The sequence below is a fragment of the Quercus suber genome, unplaced genomic scaffold (genome assembly GCF_002906115.3).
Source record: "Quercus suber isolate HL8 unplaced genomic scaffold, Cork oak 2.0 scaffold_216, whole genome shotgun sequence".
Classification (NCBI taxonomy): domain Eukaryota; kingdom Viridiplantae; phylum Streptophyta; class Magnoliopsida; order Fagales; family Fagaceae; genus Quercus; species Quercus suber.
The window spans coordinates 711,903-737,675 of NW_027069674.1; the positions used below are offsets into that span (position 1 = coordinate 711,903).

A 25,773-nucleotide genomic window follows, 5' to 3' on the forward strand; every position below is an offset into this window, starting at 1 on the left:
GTTACTTGGGCAAAACCTACTGCCATTATGCCATATAGGGGTGACCATATGACAAAGCTCTCTTCCTTTTAAGGCCAAAGAAAAATGCTTTATGTGTAACTAGTGGGGACTCTCCGTCTCTTCCTGTCAATTCCACAATTGGCTGGAGTATACAAGTGATGTAAAATTGCACTTCTGTGGTAAAAAATAGTGTGCCAATACACGATGAAAAAAATGGACATTTCTTTCATTTTAAATTGGTGAAATTCTTGGCCAAGCAACGTAGGAGCTGGGGCCTGCTTCATCATATCATGCGGATGGAAATATGAAGCTTTTTTCTATAAGATATGAAGCTTTTTTCTAAAAATTTAAGCTCGGACCCTTACTATCACTCAAAAGTCCAAAGTGAGTACAATTTTGATAAGGTAGCAATTTGATAAGGTAGCAAAAGTCTAGTGGTGATTTGAATTGATGGTGAAATCTGAAAAGTATGGCTGTCTTAACTATGGCCTGGGTGGCTTGCATATCTGGTTTAGAATCTGGTAATAAATTTGACCATGCATTTATATATGGTAACCCAATTAAATTTAGAGAGTCCAAATCTTTTGTATTAATTTTAGTGTATCATTTTATATTTCACAAATTACTACTTGTTATGTTTTTATTTTACTTTCTTTATAGTATTAATTGGTAGAACATAAAGTGATACACAACAAGAATATAGAACCGTCCATTCCAATCCGCATGCATCCACCGTCAAATTTCACCACTCTTGGTGGCCAGCGCTTGCTGGCCACAACTATATATATAACACCTTCCTCTATATCTTACCCTACATAACATATAGTTTACCTCACCTCCTCACAGAGCATATCTCTCTCTTCCTCTCTCTCTCTATCACTTTGGATCCTTGTGTTTGTGAGAAAATGGCTCTCAAGCTTTATGGACTTCCCATGTCTACATGCACCACTCGTGTGTTGGCCTGCCTCCATGAGAAAGGTGTAGATTTTGAGCTTGTTCCGGTTGACCTTTTCAATGGGGAACACAAACAGCCTCCTTTTCTATCTAAGAATGTATGTATTATCCACATCAAATCTAATAGTGTTTTTTCTCCTTGCACTCGATTTTATATTATCGAATCTCCATGCATTTGTAGATACACAATTTTTAGTTTTCAAATTGGTTTATAATATTTTCTTGGGTAAAAAAAAATAAAATTGCAGCCCTTTGGTCAGATTCCAGTGCTAGAAGATGGTGATCTCACTCTTTTTGGTAAGTTCACCTTTTATTTTTCTCACATATTTTTCCTTTTCTGCTACCTTATTATTTTACTCAGGCTTATGATTATATTCTTTATCATAGTGATGGTTGCTCTAGATCCAACTTAGAAGGACTTTCTTCTGCATAGATGCTTGAATGCAAATTCAAATTCAAATTCAAAAAAAATTATTTGAACCATTCTTTTATTTTATTTAGTTTTTTTTTTTTTGGGCAAAGAGTGATAGAATGGGTCACTCTATACACCTGTACTGTTCCTGTTGAACTCTTATAAAAAGTGTCAAAAGTGGTGCACTGTTGCTTGAGCTCGGATTGTATTGGAGGCACCATTAATACCGTAACAGGTCAAGTGGCCTATAGATGAGAATGTCCTGCAAAAGCAAAAATGAATGGGTACGATAGCTTGGTATTGGAGTTGTTTAAAGCATCAATGATCCAAGTTTAAAAGAATATGACTTTGGATTTGGATATTCGTATGTCATACTAATCATATTGCTAAGCTTACTGTTTTGTATTATGTTGTTGCCAACTTGCCATGGCTCGAAGACACGATGGGGCCAAACAAGCCATCATTGGTTTATATTGCCTTATGAGATCATCAGTATACATTAAATTAAATTGAAAGGGAATTCAAGATAATAATGGAAAAAAGGGAGTTTATAATTTTGCTTTTCTCCATAATAAATCCACTTTGATTTCTTACATATTCTGATAGTTTCTTTCTTAGTTCATCTTGAATAATTATAACATACCTTTAATAATCTGAATGACTGTCTAGATTTATTTTCTTAATTTCCATGTGGTGTGGGAATCAAATTGTGAAAGGTTTTTAATTTCAGACTTTTTCCCTGAAATAAATAAATAAAGAGCTCATTATTCATCAATCATTACTTATATATCTTGCTTTCACAAGCAAATAAAAATTCATTTGTTGGGGTTGTTTTCAGAACTAGGTGGATTCCTTAAATAATTGACCTTTCATGCGTATTACAGAATCTAGGGCAATTACAGCATATGTGGCTGAGAAATTCAAGGAAACTGGAACTGATCTCATTAAGCACAATAACCCCAAAGAAGCTGCTTTGGTTAAGGTGTGGGTGGAGGTGGAATCCCAGAATTTCAACTCTGCAATCTCTCCCATTGTCTTTGAACATATTGTGGGGCCTATAATGGGCAAAACGGCTGACCAAGCAGTCATCGATGCCAACTTGGAGAAGCTAGGAAAAGTGCTTGATGTGTATGAGTCCAAGCTAAGTATCACCAAGTACTTGGCTGGTGATTTCTATAGCCTGGCTGACCTGCACCACTTTCCTTACACTCACTATTTCATGACAACACCATGGGCCTCGTTGATTAATGACCGTCCCCATGTTAAGGCATGGTGGGAGGACATTTCTTCTAGGCCTGCTTTCAAGAAAATTGTTGGGGCCATGACTTTTGGTGAGGGGAAATGAGAATTTTAAGGGTTTGATTTTAACATGTTGGAAGAACTTGATGAAGTCATGTGGTGGTTTATCCGAATGGACTATATTAAATAAAAATAACTTGTAGTGCTTCCCTTTCTTAGTTCAAGGCATTTTGAGCACTTCAATTAAAAAATTTCAGTTTCGCTTGAACTATCCTTTTCCCTTGCAGGCTTTTGAGGACTTTTGTTTAAATACCACAACATGTATTTTTATAAAACTTTTTAACTCACATTTATTTCTACAATACGTAATCAACGTTACTAAAAATCTCTTATCAAATAGGCCCTTACTATCAGGGTGGCGATGAATTTTGTGTTCTTTACCTAGTCTCTTTTCACCTTGCAAATTTATGACTCTATGTTTATATCAAGGTGAAAATGTCTTTTTGCTACTTACATTTTTCGTCATTTTTTAAATATAATCCCTACTTTTTTTGGAGCTCCTATTTTGGTCATCGAAAGTCGTTATTAATTTAGTTATTGCTATTATCTCACTAATGGAAATTACGTACGTGATATACAGAATGTACAATTGTCATGTTAAGTGCAAACTCGACTATTAAAATAACTAGTTGCATACTCACGTGAGGTGTGAGAATAAATAATTATTTTATATTGTAATATAATGTATACATTTTTTTGTAAAAGTTTTTCTCCCTAAAATTTAACCAATTTTTATTATGTCCAATTCGGTCCACTCGGTTAATTTTGGTTCCCCTTCAATCCATTTTAGACTAACGGGGTCTTAAATTGATTTTTTTTTTTAATGTTATATATATATATATATATATATTTTTTTCAAATTTAGCTTAAAAATTCATTATTTTTTTCTTCATTTTTAGGTTGAAAAGTATGAAATTATTATATTCTAGTTGAACTCTTTAATTTTGAGTTAAAAAAAAAAAATGATATTAGAGACTAATGAGCCCTAAAAATGCAATAAAAATAATAAATATTCAAAAGTCTTATTTGGTCCATATTGGTTCTATTCGGTCCAATTTAGTCCTATTCAGTCTTATTTAGTCCATTATGTCTGCTAAAGTTATATATGGGCAATTCGGTCATATTCAGTCCACTTTGGTCTAATTTGGTCCATTCAATCCACATTGGCCTTATTCGATCTACATTGGTCCTATTCTATCCACTTCGGTCTTATTCAGTCCATTCAGTTCACTTTGGTCCTATTCGGTCCATTATGTCTACTTTGGTTCTATTCTATCTACTTTAATCCATTGTTATTAAATCTGTTTCGTTTCGGCCATAATATCTCGTACCGGGATGCAATCCAGAATGGTAATACCACTCGTTTCACCTCTGGTCCAATTCCGGCAAGTTTCAAGTCATTCCGGAAAATTTCGGTCATTTTCAACTGAAATGTAAATTTTAGCCAGTACTAGTTTTTAGAAGAAAAAAGAAAAATCCCAAAACTGACAAACTCGTTAGCACAACATGTCATTACCTATCGTCGATCGCCTAAAAAAAAAACCCAGCCATCGCAGAGGTTGCCCTTTCTTCTTCTTCTTTGCTTTGTCTCAGACTCTCTGCCAGTCTGCTCTTCTTTCGTTTTTTACTTTAGTTTTTGCTTTGTCAAGTTTTTGCTTTGTTTCATATTTGTGTTTGTGTTGTAGACTTTTAGTTTGCTAACCCCACCCACGTGACAAAGTTTTGGAAATGACAAAACTCAAAAAAGCCGACAAAAGAGTTTGATTTCAAACTTATATTTAGGGTATGTTTGGATACCACTTATTTAGTTGAAAATTGAAAACTTATTACTGAAAACAATAAAAAAATAATTTTCGAGTTATTGTTCACTCCCCCAAATACTGTTCATTTGCCTTAATGCACTGCTCATGTCCCATGAACAGTGCAAGAGGCCCTTGTCAAAAAAAAAAAAAAAAAAAAAAGAAAGAATGAAAATGCAAACGCAGCCATGAAAATACAAGAACACCAAACCCAGAAAAGAAAAGAAAAGAGACTACAACCAAGCATAACCCAAACCACAACCTCCAAAATCAATCACCTTGCCTACACAAACCATAGCTAAACTCCAAAAATCAACCAACCCATAGCCAAACTCCAAATATCAACCAAGAACAAACAAGAACCTCTACAAAACCCTAACACTGTGTGTGAAACTCTCTCTCTCTCTCTCTCTCTCTCTCTCTCTCTTCATTTTTGGTGGATTTTTAAATATTTTTCTTGCATCTTTACTTTAGGTTGATGAATTTTTGTATTATTTGGAATTCGACTATGACCAAGTTTGGTGTTTTTAAATTTTTATTTTTTTAATTCTCTTTGATTTTATAGATCTTATCATATTGCATTATAAAGATAATATATAAGAATATAATGCTATTTTATTACATAACATAACTTGGATAATTTTATGCTTAATACTATAATTTTTTTTTTTACTTTTTTTTCTTCTCATATTATTTTCTATAAATTTCTTATTATCCTCTTTCACATTCTCTCCTGAAAAAGTGGTTATTCTCTCTTCTTCTTTTTTTCATTCTTTCTTGCAACTCTACTTTATATTGATGAATTATTGTGATTTTTAAAACTTTATTTTGGGTTTATAGGTTTTGGTGTTGTATTTTTTAGTTCCCCATCACAAGTAGCTATTGAGTTAAAGGCTGTCTCTATATGTTATATTAATTACTCAAGGAAGCCCCCAAGATGATTATCTCCCCAACAAGTGGTATCGGAGCTCATGGTGGTGTGCAACAAAGATGGTGAGGTGTTCATAATCCCTACCCAACGGGGACAAAATAAGCCTAAATGGCTCACACATAAAGATCCTTGAGAAAAAAAAAAAACAAAAAGCCCAACAAAGGAATGTTGCTAATGGTGCTAAATAATGGTGTAGCACAAGATTCCCATAGACATGAACGTGCGGGGTTCCCATGGATGTATGTGCGAGGTTGACACGTGGTTCCCATGGATGGCATAAGAGAGGCCCATGGATGACACATTGATGAAGTGAAAAAGCTCATTAGGCAAGGAGGAGTGAGTAGGACTTGTTTATGGCCCACAGAGAGGTCTTGAAGCCCACAGAGAATGTAGAGAGTCACATGTAAGGGGGAGATTTTTGGTTACACATGCGAGTAAAATCTCACATTGAATAAAGATAAGAAGAATGAGTGGTTAATGTAACATAATTGAGCAAAAACCCATAGGGCTTAGGCTTTTTGGGTTAAAGTGTGTCTCTATATGTTATATTAATTACTCAAGAAAGCTCCCCAAGGTATTTGTCTCCCCAACAGTACTCTCTCTCTCTCTCTCTCTCTCTCTCTCTCCCCAATAAAACTTAGAGAATAAATTATACATATTCAGTATAAGTTTGATGTGAGTTTTAATTATTATAATAATCTATTTTAAAAGAAGGCATAAATACTCTAATAGTCCCTACATTTTGACTTTTTTTCATTTTGGCCCCTACATTTTATTTTTTTCACTTTTAGTCTCTAAACCAATTAACGCGTGACATTTAAGTCCTTACCGTCATCCAACTAACAAAAAATGCTAATGTGGCTGATGGCACAGTAAAATAATAATTAAAAAATCTATTTTAGCATTAAAAAATTTCCACGTCAGAATTTAAATTAAAAAATTAATTTATTAATTTTAACTAAATGAAAAAAATTAAAAACAAAAAAATCAAGCCCAATATAGATCAAAACACCGCAATCCCATATCACAACTCTTTGAAACTTCTGTCTCAATTGTGCTTGTGGGTTTCTTTTTCTTTTTTGTTTCTTCTTTCTTTTTCTTTTTCTTCCCCAAATCGGTCTTTCAGTTTTTCCGCCTTTCCTTTTCTTCTTTCTTTCTTCTTCTTTTTCTTCTTTCTCCCTCTATCTTGGTGCTTCGCCTTCTTGAACTCTCTTTATCTCTTGATTTTGCTCAAACCCAAACCCAAACCCATATACCTCAAGCTCCTCTCTCAAATCAATGAGTCTCTCTCTTTGGCATTTTTTTTTTTTGTGGGTTTTTGTGCATTTGGTGTTGCCGACTTGCCGTGGTGAGGTGGAGGGCATGGATTTGTGGGGATCGACGTGGTGGAGGTCTGAGTTTGTGGATCGGCATGGTGGAGGGTGTGGGTTTGTGGTGATCGGCTTCTATGGTGGAGTTTTGGTGAGATGGCACAGATCAGAGTTTGGGTCGATCGGTGATGGGTTGCATGATTCTTCAGTGGCTAAATCGGTAATGGTTGGTGGCTGGATTGAAGTTTGGTGGTGGGTTTCAGTAGCTAGATTGAAGTTTGGTGGTGGGTTTCAGTGATGGCACATATCGGAATTTGGTGGTGGGAATCATTCACAGATTGGAGTTTAGTTATCGGTTTCATTCTCAGATCAAAGAGGAACGGCGCCTGGGCTAGCTGAGTTTTTTTTTTTTTTTTTAAATAAGATTTGGGTGGGGTAGTTTGCTCCGATGGGTTTCTGTGGGTAGTGGATGGGTTTATTGTCTTGGATTTGTGGTGGATAGTTGATGGTTTTGTGGCAGATTCTGGGGGATTTGTGGTTGTGATTTGAGGGCAATCACGGGTCAAGAAAAAAAATTCTGTGTTTAGGTTTGTGTTCTTGAGTTCTTTGATCTGGGTTGGAGTTCTTGTTTTCATCATGTTCATCCCCAGTTTTTTTTTTTTTTTTAATTTTTCATTTAGTTAAAATTAATAAATTAATTTTTTAATTTAAATTCTGACGTGGCAATTTTTTAATGCTAAAATATATTTTTTTTAATTATTATTTTACTATGTCATCAGCCACGTCAGCATTTTCTGCTAGTTGGATGACGATAAGGACTTAAATATCACGCATTAATTGGTTTAAGGACTAAAAGTGAAAAAAAAAATAAAATGTATGGACCAAAATGGAAAAAAGTCAAAATGTAGGAACTAAAAGTGCATTTACGCCTTAAAATAATAAATAATTTGAATAATTTATTTCAATAAAAATTATACATATCAACATATGTATATATTTATTTATTTTGCTTAAATGTATAATCAACCTCATGTAATTCATCTAAAAGTAATGATGTTAAAACAAATGAATAATTGCACTAAAGATTATGTTTGTATATTCATAGATTTTATGTTGTTAGATTCTAAAGAATTAGGAACTAATGTATTAGAACTTCAATTTGTAATATTCGCAAACCATGATCAAAACGTTTTAGTCTTGTTTAGACTTGCTCAAAGTGTATTTATATGTAAAGTTGGAATAGAGTGTTCTACAAGATTTACTGTGTAAATCTGTCTGGCTCGATCGATCGAAAACTAGGTTCAATCGATCGAATTGGACAAAATAGACCAAAAGGGACTGAATAGGACCGAAGTGAAAAAATGGACCAAAAGGGACTAAATAAGTCTAAAGTGCACAAACTGGACTGAAGTGGACCGACGTGGACATACTGGACTGAAGTAAACCGAATTGGAGCAATGTGGACTGAATAGGACCGAAGTGTATAGAATGGACCAAATAGAACCAAAGTGAACAAAATGGACCAAATAGGACTAAAGTAGACTGAATGGACCGAATAGGAATGAAGTTGATCAAAGCAATGTTATGAATACCGTTTCAGACCCCGTTTCAGTTTGTCTAGTGGAACGGAATATTTTGGTACCGGTCTATTTCGGCGTACCGTTTCAAAGTGTTTCGGGATTTCTAAAAAAAATTAAAAATGATAAATATTTATATTTTCATATACAACATAAAAATTATTTATCCAAATGAGTAAACCCTAAATAACACAAATCATTTAGTTATTACATAACAATTACTGTTTTAGAATATTAAAACATAAATATGTAATTAAATAATGGAAAATAACAACCAAATACAGTGCAATAAGCGTGTGTATGTGTGTGTGTGTGTGTGTGTGTGTATCTTACATTGGGGATAGGCAATACTAAAAACTGAAAATATTGTAGCAAAATAATTTTTAAATTTGTGGATAGTGCTATGGGACCCATTTTTAATGAAATTTTTGGTAAAAAAAGAGATTTGTGGGTCCCGTGAACAGTACACGGGATCCACTAAAAAAGCACCACAGCCACAAAAAGTGCTTAAAAAAAAAGACGTAGATGCAGACACATGATAATCGGTATCCAAACGGATACTCAATAAGTACGCATTTGGATATGCGTTTCATGGCTGCGTTTGCATTTTCATTCTTTCNACATCAATATTAGGTCAATATCATGCACAATAGAAAAATCAATAAGACAAGATATGATAATCTAGGAAAACTAATGAAACAAACTAGTTTCACAGTAAAAAACTTGGGGGAAAACCTTCCTGAAAAGTAATCCACTATAATAAAGAGAAGTATTAGATTGTGTACAAACCTTTGTTCCTAGACTCTATAATCCCCATAGATGAACTTACAACAGAAACCTTCTACTGCTTCAGAACCTTTGAACTTTTCAATATATGAACGCCGCCCTTTTGCACGGATCCTAGTATATGACTAACCAATGATGCACGACTCCCAGTACATGACTAACTCACCAACTTGAAGAAGATTTTTGGCTGCAAAGTTCTTCACTTCATCAACAATGAAGATCAAAAAGCACTTGGTTACAAAACCCTAAGGCGCAAAAGATGCAGTAACTTCTTGCAGAAAGAATAAGGTACTCGGTCACTTTTTGCATGTGTTCTCCTTGTTTTCTCTTATGTGACGGCCTTAAAAATAAGCCTTATATATGTCTAGGGTTGTGAGAAAAGAAACCCTACACAAATACATAAGTATGGGCTGAAAATCAAATCTAGAAATTTTGATTTTGTAGATCTCGATAGATACTATATCTGTCAAATAGCTGTTGAGACCTCGATAGATATATCCGTCGAGCTATCTATTGAGTTTTAATGAATCAGCACTTCTTTACTTGTTTCTTGGATAGATTTGCATGGCTTTATACTAGACTTGAACTCTTATTCCTTGAAGTACTAAACTCATCCTAGATTTACCCAATTACAAGTAAAGTGCGTTTTGTCAAAGGATTAGCCAATTTACATAACATATGTCTCTAACAATATCCACATATGTCCTAACAAATTGGTTTTTTGATGAAAGAAAAACCAGATCTGTTTTTGAGAACTAAAAAAATTGGTTTTTTGATGAAAGAAAAATCTGATCTGTTTTTGAGAACGGAAAGAATTGGTTTTTTGATGAAAGAAAAATTAGATATGTTTTTGAGAACTGAAAGAATTGGTTTTTTGATGAAAGAAAAATTAGATTTTTTTGTGATATATATATATATATATAAATCAAATTTGTATATTAAAAAAATCAAATATGTTTTTATATGTGTAAATAATATTAAGAAAAAGTTTTTTTTTTTTTTTTTTTTTTTTTTTTTTTTTTTTCAGAAGAGGATTTTATTCATGAAATAAATCTATGCTACATGAACTAAACAAACAAACAAAACCACTCATGACCCTTTTTTATTTCAAAATCTGCTATGTTAAAAAAATTAGATCTACATTTAAAGAAAACGTAGATCAGTTTTTTAAATAAGAAAAACTTAGATTTGTATCTAACTAATCTAAGGAAGATACAAACCAGTTTTTGTTTAAAAAATTCAAATCTACATCTAATGAAGATGCAAATTAGTTTTTATATTTGAGAAAAATTCAGATATGCATCTAAAGAAGATGTAGATCAGTTTTTGATTTGAGAAGAATTCAGATCTGCATCTAAGGAAGATGCAAATAAGTTTTTGATTTAAAAAATGATGTGATAACATTCAGATTTTTGAAATTAAAAATAGACCATGACAATAATAAAAGAATCAAGAACATATTTCAACAAAATAAATCAACAATTCATGATATGAATATTTAAAACAACTAAATTGAAAGAAATATATAAACATGCATCATCACAATAAGAGAAACATAAGAAAAAGGGTTAATAAGAAACAACCTCTTGCATGGAGCACTTTCTTCTTGAGGATATTTTTAGGGTTCAAGAAATTTATGCAATTGTCTTTGAAACCTAAAAGCCCTTGCTTACCAAAAAGAAATTCTTAAGACTAAAGCCTCCACAGCCTCTTTAACGTAAGAGAGAGAATTTCAGAAAGGGGGGTCATAAATATGAGAAATTTGAGAGGGTGAAAAAGTCTGCCGAATTTTGAGATCCAGTCCCTATTTATGGAGGTTGGAATGCTTAAAAAATAAGCAAAGACGATTAGAATATGAACCGGGAGCGTCCTTCTACTAAAAATTGAAAAGGATGTGTTTTATAGTCACTCGAAGATGTCAGGCCAAAGCCTTATAGGTGCCATTTGGCACTTTGAAAGTGCCGAATGGCACTTTTGGATGCCAACCGTGCTTTCGTGTTTGGTGCATTTTGGACTCCTTTTTTAAGTTTTCTTGAGCCGGGAGTTGCACTTAGACGTGTTTTCAATTGTATTCTAAGATTTTTAACTCTTTTCTAGATAATTAGATCTTTTCAACAACATTATCTTGTAGATAAATATTTTAAAATAAATCTTGATAAAGTATATTATCCATAATTTTATTATTTATCCAACATCCCTTTATTCCCATGCAAGCAATCCTATTTTTGACACTAATCTTAACCAATCACAAAATTATTTAATTAATTTTAATTTTTTAGCCAATCACAGTCAATTTAAATTATCAACATGGTCAACTCCACCTAGATAAAATGCATGCTGATCGTGCAAACGTGATCATGCAATATCTTCCAATCCAACGGTCCGACTTGGAAACCAGCATACATCGCAACTGTTAGAAACCTCAATATCATTTTTATGACATGTAGTAAACAAATTAATGCCTGTAATGTCGTCATGATTTTATGGGTACAGATGGTCATTCTAGTCATTCTCCTTGATTAAATCATGGGTGCAAAATCGAGTATCTATAGAATGACCCTCAGTGACAGAGCTTGGAAAGCGAATGTCAATGTACAAAGACACTGATTTTTAGTGGCCATGATTTAATTGAGGTTGAATTTTCAAGATGACCTAGCCTCGAACCTAAAATCTTGAACATAGAACTAGTGCCTTACCTTTGACAAAAATGAAAATTGCAAATGCTTGACTACTTATAGCTGATGAACTTTGAAGTGATCTGATAATTAAGGTGACCGAAAGGCTTTTCAATCCCGATCTTGAATGTGGATGGTAACCAAGGGCTTTTCTACCCGAGTCTAGACTGTGGCGACCAAGGGCCTTTTCAACCTCGATCTTGAGAAATGTAACCAAGGGGGTTTCAACCTTGGAACGGAACTGTGACACCAAGGGGCTTTTCAACTAGGAATAGCAACGAGTCGGGTTTGGGCCAGGTTTACTATACCCGGACTCGACCCACGAGCTGAAACCCGTGACCGAACCTGGTTGTTTATTAAATGGATTTTTTATCTGGGCTTCAGATCTACCCGCCAGCCTTACCCATCTAGGCCGACTTAGCCTAATTCTCGCCCAATCATGGCACAATCACATCTATTTTTTTCAGCCCTATGCCAAAATAGGCCCAATCAACTAAAATATAAGAGAAGAAAAAAAAAAAAAAAAAAAAAAGGAGAAAATCTTACACTATGGCATAATTAAGAACCCATGATGCATATACTTATACTGGATTTTTTTTTTTTTTTTTTTTTGTTTTAACAAGGTTTATTCATAATAAATCTAATTAACAACTTGGGTTTAAAACTTGTTAATTCTATCAACCGAGGTCTAAATTTCCCAACACAATTTTTTTTAGTTCCCAAAAACAGATCTGATTTTTCTTTCATCAAAAAACCAATTTTTTTTTTTAGTTCTCAAAAATAAATCTGATTTTTTTTTCTAAACCCAATTCAATTTTTTATCACAACATAAATCCTATTTTTTTTTTAAACAAAGAAGAGGGCATATTCATAAAATAGATTCATGTGAGTCAGTTTTGATTAGTTTTATTCATGTGTGCAACATATCATTTATGTCATGCATAAATTGGGTACATTGGTCACGAGAGTCTAAAAGACCAGACTCTATCTGGGTGGAATGGGTGCCTAACACCTTCCCATTCTATAACCTAGCCTCCGAATTTAGTGTCTTTGGATAGGTAGACCTAGGCTTTATCTTTATTATTTTTATTTTTGGTAGATTGTAACTAGGACAAAAAGTCATGTATCTTTGGTAGTTTGTAACTAGGACCTAAAGCCATGTAATATTCAAGGCGTAAATGCACTTTTAATCCCTACATTTTGACTTTTTTCCATTTTGGTCCATACATTTATTTTTACCACTTTTAGTCCCTAAACCAATTAACGCGTGACATTTAAGTCCTTATTGTCACCCAACTAACAAAAAATGCTGATGTGGCTAACGGCACAGTAAAATAATAATTAAAAAATATATTTTAGCATTAAAAAATTGCCACATCAGAATTTAAATTAAAAAAAAATTAATTTATTAATTTTAACTAAATGAAAAAAAAAATTAAATAAAAAAAAAAACTCGGGAAGAACATGATGAAAACAAGAACTCCAACCCAGATCAAAGAACTCAAGAACACAAACCTAAACACAAAATTTTCTTTCCTAACCCGTGACTGCCCTTAAATCACAACCATAAATCCACCGAAATCTGCCACAAAACCATCAACTATCCACCATAAATCCAAAACAATAAACCCATCCACTACCCACACAAACCCATCGGAGCAAACTACCCCACCCAAATCTGATTATATATATATATATATATAATTAAAAAAAAGCATTAGGAAGTCGAGCGGGGAGCTTGTAGTCCTTTTGTACGAACTTCAATTCTTTCATAGTGAATTCAGGTTAGCCTTGAGGATCGGTGGGTCAAATCCTCCCCAGGTTTTTACCGTGTGGTTTCCTGGGTGATCGTATCTTGTGTTATTTATTTTCCGCTGCTTTATATTCTTGATATGATTGTTTGGATTGTTTTAACCTAGAATTGCTTAATTTGACTAAGTAACAACTTGGCTAATTAATCTAGGCTACGCAATCTGTGTGTTTAAGGGGTCTAAAACCGTTCAAAAGTAATGGTTAACAGTACAAGATTTTAAAAGTAATGTACTAATGTTAGTCAATCTATAAGTTCAATTAAAAGGGAAAGGAAAAGAAATATACCAATGCGGATGATTATGATTTATGACCATGTGCATATGATTATGCTATAGAAAACCCATAAAGAAAAAGAAATAATCCAAACTTGAATGGTGACCACGTGAAGATGAGAGACATACGTTTTTAATGGTGGCCGATTATTTCAACAATTACATGTTGGTGCATACACATGTATGAATGAAAATTTGCTTATGTGGGTGAGGTGTAACCAATGTACAGAGATAAAGGGGAAGGCATATATATGTGGATTCAATGAGAAGAAAAAACAAAACTCAAGAAAATCATGTACCTATAAGCAAGCCATCAGGGACCCATAAACTTTAGGATATGAACATAAGATTGAGATCACAAGGAATGAAACCAAACCGCAGTAGGCAAAAAACTGTCACCCACTGGATCATGGCTGTTTGGCATTATCAATGTTTCTATTCTTCCTATAGAGAGGGACCCATCATAACAAAATTGTCTTGATATCTCTTTGATGCTATTGGTTTTGGTAGTATTTGAATGAATGAAACTAGGTCATGGACATTATTTGCATCCTTAACATCCCACACCTGGAAAAAAGACCACTTAAAATTCTGTCATGTTTACAATTAGAATGCCAAAAGTCACAATGTTTCGCTAAAACACTGCACGATCTAAAAACTGAAACCCAAAACACTACATCAATTGGGCATAAGAGATCAAAAAGTTTAAAAACATGACTTTGCAGACCCAAAACCTAGACTTTTGGTAAACAAAGAAGGCACGAAGTGGGGAGTAGGGAGAGAGAAAAATCTGAGACTGCCAACTGCTTCAAGCTGTAAGACAATCCAGCCTCTACCACCACTAGATCCTCTACCTTCTCATTTGGCTGATTAAGCAAACCGCTTCACTATTTTTTCTACCGTTTTGTCACCACGTTGAAACCTTTACTAGTAAGGTTTTTTTGTTTTGTTTTAAAATTATATTTTTTAAATATGATTTAGGCTTGGCTATTTCAATCGAATTGATTTTGATTTAGGCTTAGGTTTGGGTATGTGATTTTTTGAATGCAAAATTCTTTCAAGAAATATCATGTTTAAGGTATCAAATATGCTCTTGATTTTTTATTTGTTCTTCACAATATTGTTTTGTTAATCATCTTATAGGTTCTAAACACAACTCTGTTGGAGATAGTTCTATTTGCTTTGTTTAAATTTGAGACAAAATTAAGAGATAAGAGTCCCTAAGGTTTATAGAGAAATTTGAGGGTCACCCCTACAAAAGCTGCCTCTCGTTATCATTAAACCAATCCATCACTGTCAGATTTCTAAAACCTCTACCAGTAATTTAAATAAATAAATAGATAGTTGTGTTTCATATAGGTTTTGATTGGCTTAGTTTTGATTAGATATTTGGGTTAATATTAGGCTTTGAATGGGTTTTTTTTTTGGCGGAAGAACATAAATTCATGCCATTCTCTCTTAATTAAGCTTTTCTTGCAATTGTGATATAAATGACAAAGATTTCACTGATCATATTGTTTGAGGCAAGTAATTTCATTACAATGAGTATCAGCAAATTAACAGCAAGCTTTTCGAATTCCCCATTTTATATTATTTTCAGCTTAATTGTTTTGTTTCCTACATTACACAATGAACTAGATTAACAGTTTTTTTAAGACTCACCCAATCTCATTATATCTCAAGGTCAAGGTATTTTGTCCTTTTTATGTTCTTTTCTCCTTATTCTTTAAATGGTTTTCTTTTTGTCTACATGAATATTAGATGGGGATAGAATCTCTAGAAAACCACCCCATTCTCCCACTCTCAAATTTTGTTGTTATATGCACAGTAAGTGTTTAATAAAATAGCTTCACTTTTCCCCCTTTCAACTTCAACGGACTTTAATATAACTATATGAAAGGTTTGTTGTCTGTGAAGTTGAGGTGGATCTATGAAAAGGGTTTTGAGTAAAATGGAAGGTTTGTTGCAGTCTTGTTAGTTTAAATTATTTTGGTTGTTTTAGTTGCACACCTCAAATTAGTGGCATTTATCTATAAGAAATTGTAAATGTTAGGTTCTAAGGTCTTAGGATATTATGTATTTAGAACTCTAATTTGTAATGTTGGCAAACCATGATCAAAACATTGTATTTAGTCTTATTTAGACTTGCTCAAAGTTGGTTTAATATTGTAAAGTTGGAATCGAGTGGCTGCAGAAGTTCTTGGGACTTTTGGCCTGGCTCGATCGATCGAAGAATAGACTCGATCGATCGAAAATCGCACAGGTTGATTTTTCTGCAGAATTTCCAAGTCAGCCCTACTTCATTAAACGTTTAGGGTTTTATGTTTTTACCCTAGGTATATAAACTAAACCCTAGCCACGTTTTTGGAGGTTGTCCATATTGCTTTGTTGCTCATACATTGCTGTTTTGTGTGAATCTCTTGTGAGATCTTTGAGGAGCTTTCCTTTACACAAAACTTAGGGTTTTCAAGGTAGAGATGATTTCAACATCTTGAAGATCATTACCGTTGCAACCATTGGAACTTAAAAGAAAAGCAAGCGGGGAGCTTGTAGCTGATTGAGGAATTCAAGAAAGAAGTAGTCCGTGACCCTACTTCATTAAACGTTTAGGGTTTTATGTTTTTACCCTAGGTATATAAACTAAACCCTAGCCACGTTTTTGGAGGTTGTCCATATTGCTTTGTTGCTCATACATTGCTGTTTTGTGTGAATCTCTTGTGAGATCTTTGAGGAGCTTTCCTTTACACAAAACTTAGGGTTTTCAAGGTAGAGATGATTTCAACATCTTGAAGATCATTACCGTTGCAACCATTGGAACTTAAAAGAAAAGCAAGCGGGGAGCTTGTAGCTGATTGAGGAATTCAAGAAAGAAGTAGTCCGTGGATTCGGAGTCTGCGCGCGGTCGTGTCAGGAAGTTCTACTGGTGGGTAGCATTAGGAAGTCGAGCGGGGAGCTTGTAGTCCTTTTGTAAGAACTTCAATTCTTTCATAGTGAATTCTGTTATGCCTTGAGGATCGGTGAGTCAAATCCTCCCCAGGTTTTTACCGTGTGGTTTCCTGGGTGATCATATCTTGTGTTATTTATTTTTCGCTGCTTTATATTCTTGATATGATTGTTTGGATTGTTTTAACCTAGAATTGCTTAATTTGACTAAGTAACAACTTGGCTAATTAATCTAGGCTACGCAATCTGGTTGTTTAAGGGGTCTAAATTACTGTCAGTAAACTTATATTTATCTATCAAAAATAAAATTTGCATTTCTTTCAAGTTGCTTTATTCAGGGTTTGTTTGTTCGTTTTGTTTTATTTTGTTTTTTTTTTTTTCTTTTTTCTTTTTGTTTTGTTTTTTTGTGTTCATTTTTTTGTTTAAATGTAACAAAAAAAAAGTGTTTTGATAGGAGCTTTGCTAATTTTTTTATATCATGTCCCTGAATGCAAGTAATCTTACCCTAAAATTTTAGTTTTTTTTGTGGTTGGTTTTCATTGCGTGTCTGTCTTCGTTTGCTTGAGCAACTTCATACTCTGTGAGATCTAAATAATATTTTCTGTTGTCTTTTGTCACTGAAGCTACTAAATCTTACATTACTAGCAATGAAGATAAGTTAATTAATTAAAAATTAAACATCTTGATAACTCTGTTTCAGTTGACCAAAGTGAAAAGTTGAATCCATACTACTAACAACTCTTTTGTCTTAATTTTGAAGGAATAATAGTCTCTACTTTCAACTTATGATGAAGTTTGAAAGTTTTTCAGTTTCTCCTACAAAGCAATTTGGACGTGCAGTAGTAAATACAAATCTTTCCATCCAGCTCTTGGTTTTATGTAATTGATATTTTCAAGTAAAGAATTATCTTTTGGCTAGCATTCAGAACACTCTTTTCATATGGCTGGGACATGTGCACATTTTAAACTGATTTAGAAATATTATGTTTGATATATTTGAAGGTTATTACATAATAAGTAGGGCTAATTGTCGTGACTTTCACATTGAAGTGCGTCTGAATCTACTCTTTTCAACAGAAGTAGGTATATTATGTTTGTCATATTTGCTAACTTCAAGATAAGAACATGCTATAACCCATTAAATTCATTTACTTTAAGAGTTATATCGAGGAAAACCTTTGAATTATCTATGATTGGGGAATTTAGTAGTGTGTACGTGTTTTTGTTTGATTTGTTTAATATAAAAACTTATTTGACACATTCCCGTTGAGACAACCTTTAAATTCTCCATTACTGGTGAGATTGGCAGATTGTGAATAAATGTGTAAAAAAAAAAAAAAAAAAAAAATTTGAACACGCACCCAATCAAATATCAATGGATCAAATAGCATGCTAACTAATTTCCATCTTATTTTATCTAAAGTCTGTAACTTCACAGTTTTTCTATATTTTGCCTTTTCCTTTGTCTTGGTATTTTTAATGTTTATATGTTTTCATTCTAGATAAAAGTCTATGTTACAAAAATATATAACAAAACACAACTTTCATTGCTTAGGATGTCTTCATCTTGATTTGATATTGATCATTAAATAGCATTATGATGTTTGAGCATTATGCATATATTTAGACACTTTTTGATGCACCATTTAATTAAATTGTCGATCATTGCAGGAAATAAAAAATGTTGTTGTAGGAAAATCAAAGGACAACTCCATTGAAAATCAGCAAATGGAAGTAGCATATAAGTTTGTCAAATGCTTCATAAGCGTCACAAGGCTACTAAATAGAATGCATCGAATAGGGAAAAGAATTGAATAGGGTACAATAGCAACTTATTGCTAAACTTCTATGATATAACATTTATGTTAAGATGATTTGTATGGCCATATAAGAATTTTTATGATATAACGTTTATATAATTAGAGTTTATCTGTGGTTGATTTCACACTCAATTAAATTGTAATTTTCTACTAAAATTTTTATTGTATTTTATAGAAAGCATTCATATGATTAACAAACTTTACATGTTTTAACATGACTAATATATGAAGTACTCCTGTGCATTTGGGCTTATTTATGTAAATCTGAATGCATGTCAATTGCAAATACAACCGCATTTTTTAATTTTTAATTTATTTTATAGAAATTTATTGTTGATGATAAATGGTGATTTTAAAGAGTTGGGAGTTTGGTCATGCCAAATCAAAGAATCAAAAAGATACTGTTAACATTTTTTTGGGTTGAATAAAAAGTATTGACATTTTTTGAAAGTACATAAAACCCACCCAAAAAAAAAAAAAAAAAAGAGACTACAATAAAAGTTACTTTGTGGAATACCCAGCGCACTACGCGGGTTAAAGGCTAGTATGCATAAATCCGGAATATGTCCAACAAAGCTAATTAAATAAATCAAATTAACATATTTTTATTACAAACACATTCAAATTGATTAAACTCAGAAGTGATAATACATGATATATAAGCTAAAATAATAATTTCTTTTCATTATCTTGCCTAATCAACTCCATCTAAGTCAATGTTATCATATTTTTCATTATCTTGCAAAATTATTTTTTCATTGACATTTTAGTCATTATAATCAATATTTACTATCGTTTTTTATTTTTCTTTTTTAAATTCTAATATTTAATTCTTTAAATTTTTTCTTAGCATTCTAGCTTCTTAGACTTGTAACAATAATAGCAACATAAAAAATAATTATATTTTCATTTAATACATTATTCATAACATATAAAAAAACTAATTTGCAAATATGAAAGTAAAGTGCCAAGTGTATGGTTTTGTAGGAGAAAGAGTAGAGGGGGGAAAAAAAAAAAACTCATGAAAATGTTATTTAATTAGACTAAATTAAGTATCCCAATAATTTTGTGTTAAAAAAAGTCTAACAACTCATTTAAAAACCAAATAGAATTAAAACCACAAATTTTAACAAAAAACCTCATTTTAAATCCAAATGTCTATGTATTGTACGATACACCAATACCATACGATTCATACGATACATAACTATGTATTGGACGATTCATGAGCACTTATGATATATCCTTACGATACAGAATTTTTTTCATGTCTACACAATACGATACATATTGTATAATACGTATCACGTATTATATGATACTAACAACTATGTTTATATATGTGCTTTTAATTAATATATATTTTTGCATATATTCTATTTCTAATTTATTCATTTACCATTCCAAAATAGTTATTCCCTCTCTCTCTCTCACGATTGCCTCTCCACTTTCTCTTCTATCTTTACCTCATTGTTGTTGAAACCACCTCATTAGAGAGGGTAAAATACCTCCAACCTACCTTGCCCTCAACCTACCTTTGTATCTTTTATCTCTATCTCTTTAATACCAAAGTCATCTCACTAGGATGATAAAATACCTACAGCCCGCCCCACTCTTGACCTACTTTGAGAGAGTTTTTCCCACCTTTAAGAAGCAATGAGATGTGGACTTGAGAATCCCTTTAAGGTGGCCCCAAGATCAATGATATTTAGGTGATTTGAAACAAGGACCTCATTGATTACATGAGGCTTAGGAACCACACTAAACCAAATTGTTGGTGTAATGTTTCCTAATGTGCTTATTACTTATGTGGTTCGGGCCAAAGCCTACATTCACAAGTTGAGATCTACCAAATCAACAAGTTTCATGGTCTCTTACTCATGTTTTATCACACAATTTGAGATTACAAAACAAATTTGGAAAAATACAATATTACCTCAAAGAGCTTTACAAAGCCCAAAATTCAATTCAATTAAAATTTACAAACTTGTTTAAAGAAACCCAAACACCCTTAATACATTTGACTTAATAGGCCTCATGATCATGGTAGAAGAAAGAAAAGCTTGCACCTCTCATCCAAACTCTTATCTAAATTTTGGAAAAATTATTAAATACTCTTGAAGTACAGTGACGTGGAGCTCTCTACTCTCATTTTTTATATTTTCTTAGATTAAAAAAAAAAAAAGGGGTCCAATATTGCTGAGTTTATAGAAGTCTTAAAAGTTGGGCCAAAAATAATTTAATAAACTCTTATGGGCTGCTTGGGCCGAAAGAGGCCTAATATATTCTACCTCCACTTTGGTCTTTTTCGATTGCATAGAATGATGAACTAAACGAATGGTAGGAAAAATCTTGTAAGATGAAATATGCTTTTGCGAATAAATTACCGAGACACTTTATAGGTGTCTATATATGTAATGAAATGATCACGTGCTTCATCATGTCATGCTGTTGGAAATATTCAAAGATTTTTTTTTTTTTGGTGTGTGGAAAACGTTGGAAATAGTCAAAATTAATATGTAATGAAATGATCATATGCTTCAGCATGTCATGCTGTTGGAAATATTCAATTTTTTTTTATTATTATAAACATTGGAAATAGTAAAATATATCATAGCTACAATTTTGATAAGATAGCAAGAAAATAGTGGTAATTTAACGATGAAATCTGATAAATATGGTGACATCTGAAATAGTAACCCAATTAAATTTAGACCTCATTATAATGAGGTCTAAATTTAATACTAGTGGTGGCCAAGACTAGCTGGGCCATAAATATATATAACACCTTCCTCTATATTTTACCCTATATAACATACAGTTTGCTTAACCTCAACACATAGCATATCTCTCTCATCCTCTCTCTCTATCACTTATTGGATCCTTGTGTTAGTGAGAAAATGGCTATGAAGCTTTATGGACTCCCCATGTCCACATGCACCACTCGTGTGATGGCTTGCCTCCATGAGAAAGGTGCAGATTTTGAGCTTGTTCCGGTTAACCTTGGCACTGGGGAACACAAACAGCCTCCTTTTCTATCTAAGAATGTATGTATTATCCACATCAAATCCAATTGTATTTTTTCTCCTTGCACTCAATTTTATATTATCGAATCTCCATGCATTTGTAGACACACAATTTTTAGTTTTCAAATTGGTTTATAATATTTTTTTGGGTAAAAAAACATTGCAGCCCTTTGGTCAGATTCCAGTGCTAGAAGATGGTGATCTCACTCTCTTTGGTAAGTTCACCTTATATTTTTTTCATATATTTTTGTTTTCTACTACCAAATTATTTTTCGCATGCTTATGAATATATTGTCTATCATAGTGATGATTGCTCTAGATCCAACTTAGAAGGACTTTCTCCTGCATAAATGCTTGAATGCAATTAAAAAAAAAAAAATGTTTGAACCAAACTTATATTTAATTATTTTTATTTTAATTTAATTTTTATCAAAGAGCGATAGAATAGGTCACTCTATACACCTGTTCTGTTCCTGTTGAACTCAAAAAGTGTCAAAAGTGGTGCACTGGTGCTTGAGCTCGGATTGTATTGGAGGCACCATTACTGTAACATCTCAAGTGGCCTAGAGATAAAAATGCCCTGCAAAAGTAAAAATGAAAGGGTACAAATGTACGATAGCTTGGTATCGGAGATGTTCAAAGCATCAATGATCCAATTTGAACAATATATATATATATATATATATATATATATGACATTGGATTTGGATATTCACGTGTCAAACTCCAACATATTGCCAAGCTTGTTGTTTCTGTACTATGTTGTTGTCAACTTGTCATGGCTCGAAGACAATGGGGCCAAGCAAACCATCGTTGGTTTATATTGCCTTATGAGATCAACAATGTACATTAAATTAAAAATAAAGGGAATTCAAGATAATAATGGAATTAAAAAAATTGGAATTAGATTAAGTTAGAGTTAAATTTTATCCTAGATAAAAAAAAGAAAAAAAAAAAGAAAAAAAAAAGAGTTAATTATTTTCTCTTTCTCCATAATTAATTCACTTTGATTTCTTACATATTCTACTAGTTTCTTTCTTAGTTCATCCTGATTGATTATAACATACTTTTAATCATCTGAATGTTTGTCGAGATTTTTTTTCTTATGACCACGTGGTGCTGGAGTCAAATTATGAAAGGTTTTTAATTTCAAATCTTTTCCCTGAAATAAATAAATAATGAGCTCATTAGTCATTACTCATATATCTTGCTTTCACAAGCAGTATAAATTCATATGTTAAATATATATATATATATATATATTGTCGGGGCTGTTTTCAGAACCGAGTGGATTCCTTAAATAATTGACCTTTCATGTGTATTACAGAATCTAGGGCAATCACAGCATACGTGGCTGAGAAATGCAAGGAAACTGGGACTGATCTCATGAGGCACAAAAGCCCCAAAGAAGCTGCTATGGTTAAGGTATGGATGGAGGTCCTTAGGGTCTGTAAGTACCCTGCAATCTCTCCCGTTGTCATGGAATATGTTATTGGGCCTTCAATGGGCAAAAAAACTGAACAAGCAGTCGTCGATGCCTGCATGGGGAAGCTAGGAAAAGTGCTTGATGTGTATGAGTCTAGGCTGAGTATGTGCAAGTACTTGGCTGGTGATTTCTATAGCATGGCTGACCTGCATCACCTTTCTTACATGCACTATTTCATGACCACACCATGTGCCTCGATGGTTAAAGACCGTCCCCATGTTATGGCATGGTGGCAGGACATTTCTTCTAGGCCTGCTTTCAAGAAAATGGTTGGGGCCATGACTTTTGGTTAAGAGGAAATGGGAACATTTTGGAAGAACTTGATGAGATGGTGGTTATCTCAGCGGACTATATATAGTCTATATTAAATAAAATAACTTTAAGTGCTCTGTCTTTCTCATATGAGATCTTCTTATCACCTAATGTAAACATTCAAAGCTTTTTGAACATTTGGAATAAAAATTTTCAGTTTTGTTTGACCTATCATTTTCCCTGTGTACTTTTGAGGGCTTTCTCCATCCCAAAGAGATGTCAGGGCGGTGATGAATTTTGTTTCCTTTACCTATTTCTCTCGGCAGCCCGCCGTTGAATGTGTATATTTATGTTCTTATGTTTATATCCATAGTTGTCAAATCATGAATCGTATCGTAAATCAATTTTTTATATTTTTATATCGTGAATCGTATCATATCGTATATTGTAAGATACACAAATACCTAATAATTTTTTTTTAAAAAAAAATTATAGATATACATATGTAAAAGATATCTATATCTATATCTATATCATATATTATATACTATATATAATAGTAGAAGCTGAGAGAAAGTTGGTTCCCACATTTAAGGAGGTATTAACAAATAAGAAAAATGCACCTTAAAATGCTGCCACGTACACAGTTTTTAAATAAAACAGTCGCAAGTTACAACGTTTGGCCTTTCAAAACTCTGTTACACTAGCAATTAAAAAAGTATAAATTAAATAACCGGTTAAAAAAAAAAACGTTGCAATTAAAAAAACCCTTCCGATTTCTTTTCATCAGACTGCTTAACATTTTCTCTCTCTTAAAAAAAAAAAAAAAACAAAGGATACTGTGATACAGAGAAAGGGAAAAAAAAAAAAAAAAAAAAAAAGCAATACTAAGAAAGGAAGGAGAAAAAAATGCTTGCAATCTAGTGGAGAATCATGCAATCAAACGTTCGTCCAAGAGGTATTGAGATACGGAGATAGGGATCACCGTTAGGGTCGCCGCCCATATGTTTTGTTTTTATTTTTAGAAAGTTGGGTTTTTTTTTGGGAGATTCATTTGGGTATTATTTATGATTTAGATATTTTGGTTTGATTGGTTGTGATTTAGGTTTTTCGGTTAGGAGTATTTTTGTTTAATTTATGAAAATAGACAGGTTAGCTTTGGTTTAATCTCTTACCCTATTGTCTTCTTCAGGGTTGTTGTCAATTTAGGGATTTGAGATACGACGATAGAGATCGGTGCAACTCTGTGGCCAACATAATTGGAACTAAACACAGACCGACGAAAGCTCTGTATCAATTCTCTGAGTTCGAATTTGAATTGAAATTCGAATGTTCATTCTCTTTCTTTAGATGCTTTGTTGTGAATATTAATTCTTATGGCCTGGACAAGAATGGCAAAACCCTAGAATTGTGAATTGTATTCTTTCATTATTTACTGCCTTCTTTGAAATAGAAATTTAGAAATAATACTAAACAAAAGTGCACAATGTCATCAGGGACAACCTAAGCCATTAGATGACTTTTTAAGCCCTTTGAATTGCTGCCTCTCCTCTCTCTTTACTGTTTTCTCTCCAATAACAAAAAATGAAAAACCCATTTGTTCTTTGATATTTAAAATTTTAAATACAATTACAAATTATTTTTGAAAGTATTAATAATTTTTTTTTTTAACAACTTAAACCGTTTCACAACACTTAATAAAAGCCCTAAATTGCTACATCCTCAAACAAACGGCACCACTTTGTTTTGCTTCTTTTCCTGCTGCACCTATACTCTAGGTCAACATTTTGTTACTTGATGTGTTATACTCTTTACTTTGAATCCACTTTTTTTTAGGGTGGCATCAAGAGGTTTAGCCCTTGAAAATGTGTAGGAAAAAACATGTTTGCCATTCAATAATGGTTGATTGCTCAATGTTGCTGCTCTGCGCATCTATTACCTGAAACTAAAAAGTGTAAAACCTTTTTAATGTTTGTGCTAAAAAATCATGTTCCCTATTTGATTGTATATTTGTTTTAGAGAATCAATGAATTTTTTTTTGACATTAAATTATGTTTTTTTTCCCCTTATTGAATTTGATTAAATAGCCAACATATTGCAAAAAATTATGTTGTTGAATAATTAGGGATTAACTGCTACTATTCTTTTGTTTTGAACAGAATTTCAGTAATTATTACATTCAACTTTGTTCTTTGCTTCCCACCTGATCATTTTGACCATAGCCTCTTTAGAAGGTAGTCTTCCTTGATTAATACTGGCATTCCTCTGAAACCAAATATAATACATAGTAGAGCAGAATGCCAATCTAGACACTATTCTCATACTTGAGCATAATCTCATGCTAACAGAACTTTGGGATTTTTTCAAGGCACAAGCTTATTATGGTCCACCATATATTCATCGAGAATGAACAGTCACA

At 32.8% G+C, this 25,773-nt stretch overlaps 2 protein-coding genes across 2 annotated transcripts; both read left to right on the forward strand.

Moving 5' to 3' along the window:
* The first annotated feature begins 727 nt into the window (after positions 1-727).
* LOC112004767 (glutathione S-transferase F13) lies at positions 728-2,873 on the forward strand. The gene is made up of 3 exons (XM_024036998.2): positions 728-1,052; positions 1,203-1,251; positions 2,251-2,873. Exons 1-3 carry the CDS (start codon positions 906-908, stop codon positions 2,709-2,711), a joined length of 657 nt encoding a protein of 218 aa, XP_023892766.1. The 5' UTR covers positions 728-905; the 3' UTR covers positions 2,712-2,873.
* Positions 2,874-21,382: 18,509 nt separating this feature from the next.
* On the forward strand, positions 21,383-23,588 carry LOC112004786 (glutathione S-transferase F13). Its single transcript, XM_024037014.2, has 3 exons — positions 21,383-21,637; positions 21,783-21,831; positions 22,944-23,588. The coding sequence occupies exons 1-3, from the start codon at positions 21,491-21,493 to the stop codon at positions 23,393-23,395; spliced, it is 648 nt and encodes a 215-aa protein (XP_023892782.2). The 5' UTR covers positions 21,383-21,490; the 3' UTR covers positions 23,396-23,588.
* The last annotated feature ends 2,185 nt before the right edge of the window (positions 23,589-25,773 follow it).

What these genes read in the sequence shown, in the direction of transcription:
- LOC112004767 (XM_024036998.2), top strand. Translation starts at nt 906, where the DNA reads ATGGCTCTCAAGCTTTATGGACTTCCCATGTCTACATGCACCACTCGT. An exon ending in CTCCTTTTCTATCTAAGAAT is followed by an intron (nt 1,053 to 1,202) that starts GTATGTATTATC and finishes ATAAAATTGCAG; the next exon opens with CCCTTTGGTCAGATTCCAGT. An exon ending in TGGTGATCTCACTCTTTTTG is followed by an intron (nt 1,252 to 2,250) that starts GTAAGTTCACCT and finishes TGCGTATTACAG; the next exon opens with AATCTAGGGCAATTACAGCA.
- LOC112004786 (XM_024037014.2), top strand. Translation starts at nt 21,491, where the DNA reads ATGGCTATGAAGCTTTATGGACTCCCCATGTCCACATGCACCACTCGT. An exon ending in CTCCTTTTCTATCTAAGAAT is followed by an intron (nt 21,638 to 21,782) that starts GTATGTATTATC and finishes AAAACATTGCAG; the next exon opens with CCCTTTGGTCAGATTCCAGT. An exon ending in TGGTGATCTCACTCTCTTTG is followed by an intron (nt 21,832 to 22,943) that starts GTAAGTTCACCT and finishes TGTGTATTACAG; the next exon opens with AATCTAGGGCAATCACAGCA.